This window comes from Pediculus humanus, genomic scaffold (assembly GCF_000006295.1).
Source record: "Pediculus humanus corporis 1103172107733 genomic scaffold, whole genome shotgun sequence".
NCBI lineage: Eukaryota > Metazoa > Arthropoda > Insecta > Psocodea > Pediculidae > Pediculus > Pediculus humanus.
This window is the reverse complement of record NW_002987336.1, coordinates 179,190-188,679: the sequence shown is the minus strand read 5'-3', so window position 1 is coordinate 188,679 and position 9,490 is coordinate 179,190. Positions and strand designations below refer to the sequence as shown.

The 9,490-nt window shown below is 29.5% G+C and overlaps 1 protein-coding gene across 1 annotated transcript; it reads right to left on the bottom strand.

Annotated features, from left to right (window-relative positions):
• Positions 1 to 8,142: 8,142 nt before the first annotated feature.
• Positions 8,143 to 8,787, bottom strand: Phum_PHUM322720 (t-box transcription factor tbx2, putative; the record flags this gene model as incomplete). The annotated part of the gene is made up of 1 exon (XM_002427446.1): positions 8,143 to 8,787. The coding sequence occupies one exon, from the start codon at positions 8,785 to 8,787 to the stop codon at positions 8,143 to 8,145; it is 645 nt and encodes a 214-aa protein (XP_002427491.1).
• Positions 8,788 to 9,490: the final 703 nt, after the last annotated feature.

Sequence of the window (9,490 nt, the reverse complement as noted above, 5' to 3'; positions counted from 1 at the left end):
ATTGTGTGTTAATTTTTTTAGAAAGGCATCATTTATACCCCCTCCCCCTCCCCCCGAAAAAAGGCTCAAAGAAAAACCGCTTTATCTCTATCTCTCTCTCTCTCTTTCGATGCGAATTATTGATTATGTCTTACATGAGTGATTCCGTTTATTTCAGCCATTGTTAATCATTCAATCACACACTTGACTAAATTTTTTAACAAACTACTCTCTCATACCTCTTTATCAGTTGTAGTAAATTATAGCAAATTTTTCTCTCTCTCTCTTTTTTTTGTCTCTGTGTAAAAAAAAAATATATATATAACGTATTATTTCCCCCTCCTTCTCCACCTCCCTGCCCTCTCCCTTTCACTCCTTCCGTTTCCCATCGACGTTTTTTTCCAGAATAAAAAAAAAAAAAAAATTTAAACTTATATCGACGTGACGTTCATTCGTTCCTTTTTTTTTCACAGCAGAAAATTATTATCATCATCATCATTATTATCATTATCATTATTATTGTTATCATTATCATTATTATTATTATTATTAATCACGATTAATAAAAACAAAACGAAACGAAAAATTTCTTTTGTTCTTTTTTTTCCTGTCGTTTTCTTGTTATCAGGTTGAGGTTTTTCCCTTGAACCTTATAAAAAAAAAAATGGCTAAAAATGAAATCACGACTTTTTTTTTTTTTGTGTTATTTAATCATTATGTATTATTAAAATAATTATGTACATAAATTTATTATTATTATTATTATAAAAAAAATTTTTTTTTTACTTTTTCTTTTCTTGTAGTCGTCAGTTTATTTTTTATAATTTATTCGTCGCACGGAAAATCTATATTAATTTTTTTTTTTTTTTGGTAGGTTATCGCGTCGATAACGTACGAGTGCGTACGCACGCACGCACGCACGCACGCGCGTATTTACGCAAAAAACGCATTAAATCACCTCCCGCTATTGTTTTTTTTTTTAAAATGGCGGCTGCGATTTCATCCACGACAAAGAAGTCACATTATTATTATTACGCATTACTTTTCGGGGATTTCTGTGTTCGTTATTCGTAATAGCAGACGACATAAAACATTATATAATGATAATGATGATGATAATAAGATTTACATGTTCGGATTTATTCGTGACATCACATTTCAAACATTTCGTTTTTTTTTAACGAATTTAAATTTATTTACGAAATTAATCGAAAATTATCGACAGAAAAAAAAACTTAATAATTATTAATTAACGGGTTAATTAAAGTTTTTTTCTTATTAATTAATAAAAATTAATAACGTAAATAATTAAAATAAAAATAAATAAATAAATAAATAAAACGATGATGCGAATCCTCCTTAGCACGAATTTAATGTGATTAAAATTTTTTTATTTTTATTCCTCGCTATCCTTTTCCTCTCTCTCTTTCTCTCCCCCTTCTCCCCATCCCTGCATTTTTAATTTTTTTTTTTCTCAGTTTTTTCTACCTGCCCCCAAATTCTCCCTTCCCCTTCCCGAACGACTCCCCTTATACCTCCTCGAAAAAAAAAAAAAACAAACATTAGAAATTTTTTTTTTTTTTATTCGTCCTAAACGATTTTCTGTTATTGATAACTTTATCCAAGGGTCTGGAACGTACCTGGACAATCCATAAATCAAAAAAATGACCCTTCGGGGCAACTGGATATATAATATATCCGTTTAAAAAAAAAAAAAAACTGGAAGGCGCCAACGTTATTAATATTATTACTTTTAACTCTCTCTCTCTCTCTAACGCATCAGAATTTCTGGAGAAATTTTTTTCAAACTTTTCATTTTTCTTATCACTATTACAAAACGACGTTATCATCAGTATTATTATTATTATTTTATTCGTGTTCTATCTTATTTATCTCACCATCGTGATCATTATTATTATTATTATTATTACTATTGATTCGAACCCGTGAGAAAAATTAAAAAAATTCGAATTCGTAACGCTCGTAACTCGCATAACGCTGTCGTCCTTCTTGAGCGTAAACCTTTTTCATCATCATCATCATTATTATTATTATTATTATTATTATTATTATTATTATTATTATTATTATTATTATTATTATTACTGAATAAAAACGTTTTTCGTTTTCCCCCCTTCCCCCTCCTTCTTCTCTCTTGCAATTATTTTTAATATTATTATTATTATCACTATCAATATTATTATTAATAATAATCATTATCATTATTAATATTATTATTATTATTGAATTGATTTTCGTACTGAAACGAATCGGACATTTTGACGTTTTGTTTTTGTTTTTTTTTTAAATAAATTTTTATTTTAAATGAATTTATTTTAATGAAGTAATAATTATTACGTCATAACGGTAATAAAAATTCATTACGTCATCAATAAACATCGATTATCGATTTTTTTTTTGTTTTTTTTCGTTCGTTATTTTAATCGAATACGACGCGAGTAATTAATAGAGTAACAAATGGTATGATTTATATATAATTGCTGTTGGCAAACCTGTTTTTGTAATTGTAAACAAACACGTGACGTAATTCAAAAACAAACGCGCGCTTTTTTTTTTTTAATAAAAATCACTCCGTGTAAAAAACCCTTAAAAAAAAAAATCCGCGCGTTTGTCCTTTATTAAAAAATTCTTTCTAGAAAAAAAAAGAAAAAGAAAAAATTTTTGCAGGCGGAATAAAATTTGTCGAAAAAAAACAAACGAACAAACATCTTCATCGTTAATCTACCCTCTTTTTTCTAAAACCACTTTTTTTTTTACTACTTCTTCTTTTTCTTATTCTTCTGCCACGTCTCTCTATCCCTATTTTATTCATCCCTAACGAAAAAAACTTACACACTTAAAGTTCGAATCCTAATCTTTTTCTCTCTTTCATTTTCTTTATATTTGTTCGGGAGAAAAATTTACCTATTCCCTAAGTCCCTCCCTCCCTACTTCATTCACCTCCCCCACCAGCCCCCTCACGCCCCCCTTCCCACGTCCGACAACAAATTCCAGTTGATTCAGTAATAAATAAATAAAATATTCGATACGAAAAAAAAAAAATTTTTAATTTCACATTAAATTTAATAATAAATAAATAAATAATTAATGATAATAATAATAATGATGATGATGATAATAATGATGATGATGATGATGATGATGATGATGATAATTCGACGTGATCGAAACTCGTAATTATTCATTTTACAGAAAAAAAAAATTATGTGAAACGTCAACAATTTATTATTATTATTATTTTTTATTTATTTTTTCATTCTGCGTATAAAAAAAAAAAAAATGAGTCGCTTCGAGGCATTGTAAATAATAATAATAATAATAGCGAAGAAAATATAAAATGATAATAATGATAATTTTTTTTGTTTTTTGGTCTCATGTAATGTTAAAATGAAAACGGATTATGCGTGAAATAAAATAAATAATAATTAAAGTTTTTAAATAAATAAACAAAAAAAATTGATGATGATAATGATGATGATTTCAAACAATAATCGTTTCACACGTTTGTACAACAAACAAACAAACAAACAGGAACAGAAAAAAGAGCGAATCGAAACGAAAGGAAACCGGAAAAATCGTAAGAAAAAAAAAATAAAAATTAGTATTTCATTCCTTTTTATATTTCCGATTACGATGTAACGTATTAATATCAAACCGGAAGTTTAAAAGGGAAACTCAAAAAAAATCCTTTTTCCCTTTTTTTTTTGTTTTTGTTGAACCGAACGCGAAAACGAGGAAGAAAGAAAAAGAAAAAAGGAGAAGGAGGTGAAGAAAGAAGAAAGAAGAAAGCGCAACAATGATTTGTTACGTGACAAGAAAATAATAAATACTTTTTGTGCAATTTCTATAAATTCAAAAGGTAGTAAAATAGGAAAAGGAAGTAGACAAACAATTAATACAACAAACGCCTAACAAACGCCGCGCGTTCAATTTTTTTTTTTTTTATACAACAAACAAGGAATCATACATAATAAGAGGCGCGGAAATATTTAATAACTGGCAGTATATCATCATTGTCGAGTTAGACAAACAATAATCACGGAGGCCATGGATGGGCATGGCATTTATAATATCGACCCCCTGTGGGTATTTCGACCGGTCGATACCGATTTTTAAAAAATTTATTATTATTATTATTCTCTCCCTTTTTTGACGAACAAGAAAAAAAAGAAGAAGATGACGACGACGACTCCATAATTTCATTTTACATATAAAAAATTGATAGACAAAAAAATCATTTTTAATTTTATACCAACCCCCCCTCGTTCTCCCTTTCTTCCCCCTTCCACCTCCCCATCCCCCCTCAACCAACCACCCCGAATTAAATTAAAAAAGGTACGCGCGTAATATATAAAAAAAAATTTTCTCCTTTTCTACGCAACGTTTTTCGTAAAAAAAATTTAATATTAATTAATTTATTATTTTTAATTACTGTAATAAAATAATTTATTAACAATAATAATAATAATGATAATGAAGGGTTAATAGTATGGTTAAAATAAAAAAAAACGTGGTTTTAGAATTTTAACCGTATCGTAATTTTTAAATGAAACCTTTTTTTTTTTCTTTCTTACTCGTTTACGAAATTTAAAATTTTTCGTTAATAAATTATTATTATTCACACCAGTGATTGTTTCGTATTGATTATTTTATTAAAAAACAAACGAAACAAACAAACAAACGGGGAAAAAAAATTTATTAAAATCAATATTTATACATTTAAAAAAAAAATTAACGGGTAATTTTGGTCAAAAAAAAAAAAAAAAATTACGACAGGGAATGATGATGACCGGATATTACCAATACTACCACGTTTGAAAAACAAACAAACAAACAGGATAGTTAGCTATCAGTTGAATAACGTGAACGTGAGATATGACTATGCGAACAATCGTCACGGATGAAAGTTTGAGCGACAGATGTCTCAATTACCGGTGGACATGTTTTTCCCATTAAAAAATTTTCAAATTCCGCTTCGAGCCTTTGTTCGAATAACTCAATAGAAAAAAAAATTTTCGTTTGTTTGTCGCGTAATTGAAAAACGAACAAAAAACCGGTCGCCATAAAACAAACAACACAAAAACAATGTTAACGTCATTTAAACGACGCGAATATACTAAAGAAAATTTTAACCGAATCGAATCGAAAAAAAAAAAAAACGTTTCCCGTTTGTCGTATAATAATCTTTCCCTCATTCCGTTTGTCGTCGTTTCCCCCCTCTCCCCTCTCCCCTCTCCCCTCGAAATTCAAATTCGCAAAATCAAACAATAGTAGAGGAAGAACAAACAAAAATTTAACGACGATAATGAAAAAAAAAAAAAAAATTAATTCGACAACAGATTTTGTGTTTTACACGAAAAACAAGAATTTATAGACGATGATAACAACAACAAACGCAATTAATCATTTAAAGATTTTTGATGACGTCACAGGAAGTCGTTTTAAGGAAAATTCAAACAAACGGCCAAAAAATTTTCCGTAAATCGCGAAAAAAAATCCGACAGCGTAAATTAAAAAAAAAAAATTTTTAAATCGTTTCATATCCGTATCCGGTTTTTGATTTCGTATGAAACAAACAAACAAACAAAAAAAAGGCGAAAACAAACACTAAGAGAGAGAAAGAGACGCACACACGCACACATACACAAACTCTTCGCAACAATGAAAAAAAATAATAATAATTAAAAAAAAGAAAGAACAAGACGAGGAAAAAAAAAATTAAACAAACAAACAACAAACAACAAACGCATGATGAAAAAATGATTATTTTATACTTTTTATATGTATACCAACAGTAAAAAATAATTAAGGGCCAAAGGTGATGGTTAATAATTGATTTCATCTAAACTATGTATTTTAACATGGCCTCCGGGTGTTTGTTTTTAGCAGACACAATTATGCTACAATTAATAATACCTTTTTCGAATAACTATCAATTTTCTTATTATTATTATTATCATCATCATCATTATTATTATTATTATTTCGAGAAGGGCACTCTCTCGGTTTAAATTAGATTGTTCAAACAAACAAAAAAAAAAAAAACATCTTTCGAATCATCTTCGAAAAAAACGTCTTTCTTTCATCTTTTTTTTTCAGGGGTTCTTCCCTTCCCTTCTCTCTTCTCTTCCCTTTTTTTCACCCTCTTCTCATCCCTTCCCTTCACCTTTCCTTTTTTTAATAAAATATCATCAGGTACGTGAAATCGATTTTGAAAGTAGGGGGGAGAAGGAGGAGGAAAAAAAACCTTTTTTCTCTCTCTCTCTCAAAAAAAAGGGGATGAGGAGGAGGAAAGGAATAATTCGGGGATGACGTGAATACATCCCTCGTAAGGAGGTTTAATACCTTCACCGGTTCTCCTTCACCCTTTCACTCCCCTCACCTCAAACCTTTTTTTTTTTTTAAATTATAATTTTTTTTTTTTTTATCGGATTCGCACGCATTATTAATTATTATTATTATCATTATTAATAACTATTATTTTTTTTTTCCTTTTTGTTGTTATTTACGCCATTTTTTTTAAATTATCATTATCATTATTATTATTATTATTGCAAAACTACGTAATTACGGTTATTCAAACAAGCAAAAATTAAATAAAATCGTGAATGAAATTCTGTAAGGGAAAATTAAAGAAAAAAAATTTTTTCCGCGACCTTTTCACGCGCGTTTTACACAATTTATTTTTTTTTTTACTTCATCTTCATTTACCCAGAGAAAATTTACGCCGCGTTTCTGCACCCCCCCGCCCTCTATTTTTTAACGACGTTCGTCACGACGACGAATTGTTTTTCTTGCGTGTTTTTTTTTTTTTTTTTGCTTTCGTGCGACGGCGCAAACGCACGCGTTTGTTCGTTTTAAAAATTTTATGTAAATAATTATTATTATTATTATCATTATTATTATTATCGTCGTCGACTACGACGACGAGTACAACCGACGCCACTGATAGATACGAGATTCGACAATATCAATGTTTTCGATACCCTTTGGGTCACAATTATATTCACGTACGCTATAAAACTATATATAATGACGTTTGTCGTTTGTCTATATTTAAGTCATTATCGTTTTAATTTTTTTTTTTGTTTGTTTGTTTGTTTTTGTCGTTGTCGTCAACGTCGTCAACGTCGCCGTCGTCGTCGTGGTCGCCGCCGCCGCCACCGACGACGACGACGACGAAATCGTTAATTATTACTATTATTTTTTTTTTTTTTAATAATAATAATAATAATTTAATATAAATTATATTAATATCGTCACGCGCGTAAATTTATAGCGCTATAAAATATCAAAAAAAAAAAAATTTCTTTCTTTTCTCCAGAAATAACTCACTCATAAGTTAAGACAAATAAATAAATAAATAAAAAATGACGTAAATAATTAGAGGTTTGTTTGAAAAAAAAAAAAAAAAAAAACGATGTGGATTTTTTTTTGTTGTGGTGGTTGTTGTAGTTGTTGTTGTTATTGCATTCAACCTTTTTTTTTTTTTTAAGGCAAATCGTATTGGATATGAGGAGTGATGATGAGTAGTTGTTGTTGTTGTTGTTAAAAATCTGCCCGGACAACATTGTCAATGACCGCCTGAAACCTTGGATGGATTTGTGTGTTTGTTTTTTTGTTTGTATGTAAGTGTTTGTATGTTTGTGTTTTATTGAAAACTATTTTAAACGTATCTTGCTTGAAATAATAACAGTCGTAGAATGGAAGAAAAAACTCGTTTTGGAAAAATCTTTCGTCTGTGGAATTGATATGTACGCACGCGTAAATTTTTTTTTTTTTTTTTCATTCTTGTTTTGTTTCCAAGCCGTGGCACAAACGTCTCGATATATTAAACTCTTTATTAGTACGTCAATCGAAAACGAATTTTTTTTTTTTTTTTTAAATATGTATGTAAAGAAGAAAAAGAAAATAATATTCCCGGGTGCGAAAAATAATAATGATAATAAACGTGGGAATAGAAAAAAAAAAAAACTTTGTAGATGCAGGATGTAAAAAAAAAAATTAATTATTTTACGGATTTGTAATTTTTTTTTATTGGGTTACAACCCGAGGGAGGGGGGTAGGGAAAATTCTTCTTCCACGACGGTTTTGATAATTAATTAAAATTGAATATTGATAAAAAAAATTAAAACACCGAGCTTACCTTCCAGATTTTGTTATGACCATTTCGGTACCGAGCTTGTGAAATTTTTCCCATAAATCTTTTCCTTCTAAAGTCACTTTAGGATCGTCTACGACTCCGTCATCCTCGGGTTGAATGGCTCTCAACGGTCGCACCATGGCCGGATGATGATGTATTGCGGCAGCAGCTAAAACCACGTCTTCCGCTGTCGTGTACGGATGACCCGGCGGAAGAGCGTGATGAGGACCCGGATGATGAGGTCCCAATTTAGGAATTAAAGTACCCGGGTAGCATCCGACTCCCGGGGGTCCCGGATTACCGGCGCCGAAAGCTGCGGCCGCGGCCAACGCCGCTGCCGGAAACGGGTAGTGTGGCACCGTTCCGGAAGTTCCGTTATTATTGTTGTTGTTGTTATTATTATTATTATTAGTACTATTACTGCTATTATTATTATTATTATTAGTACTACTGCTGCTATTACTATTATTACTATTATTATTGTTGTTGTTATTGTTGTTGTTGTTGTTTGCCGTGAGCAGGCTGCTGACGCTGAAATCCGTTGGCCTTTGAGATAGCAAAAACGGATGATACGCCATCCCTCCGCCAGGTGCGCTCTGTGGCGACGGAGACAAATTTGCGTCACGCGTGTGCTCGAATCTCATTTGAGCTTTTTTGATCCCCGTCTCGCGAGAAATTTTTGAAGATTTATGTATTTATTAATTAATAAAACACACGGTTTATTATTATTATTATTAAAATGAAACGATAACCGACATGATGATGCGAATAATAAATCCGGAAGGATTTTTATTTAAATTATGTCCGCCGCGTAAAATTAAAAAAAAAAAGTCAATCAATAAAAAAAAAAAAAACTCATCATCACATCCGAACATTTAACATTTTCTCTCTTTTTTTTTTCATCATCATTATTATTATTCTCTTTTTAATCGCAGAATAAAAAACAATTTTTTCCTTTTTTCCTTTTTTCTCTCTCCTTTTTTTTTCTTTCGTTTTTCAGAGTTTTATTATTATTATTATTATTTTGATTAATAAATGAAAAATTTAACTAACGTTTTCATTTATTTTTTACCCCCTTTTTTTTCTTTCTTTTTGTTTTGTTTTTTGACTGTTTTTATTATTAATATTATTTTTTGGAAATCAGAATAATAAAAATGAAACTTCTATAATAATAATAAAATGAAAAAAATAAATAAATAAATAAACAAATTCAATAAATAAATAAATAAATAAATTGTTTTTTAAATTAAATTTTTAATTGGCATTTGTTTTAATTGTTTAAATGTTTTTTTTTTATTAATAATAATCGCAAATGTTGCTGTGCCATCCAAGTTTCATTTGTTTATA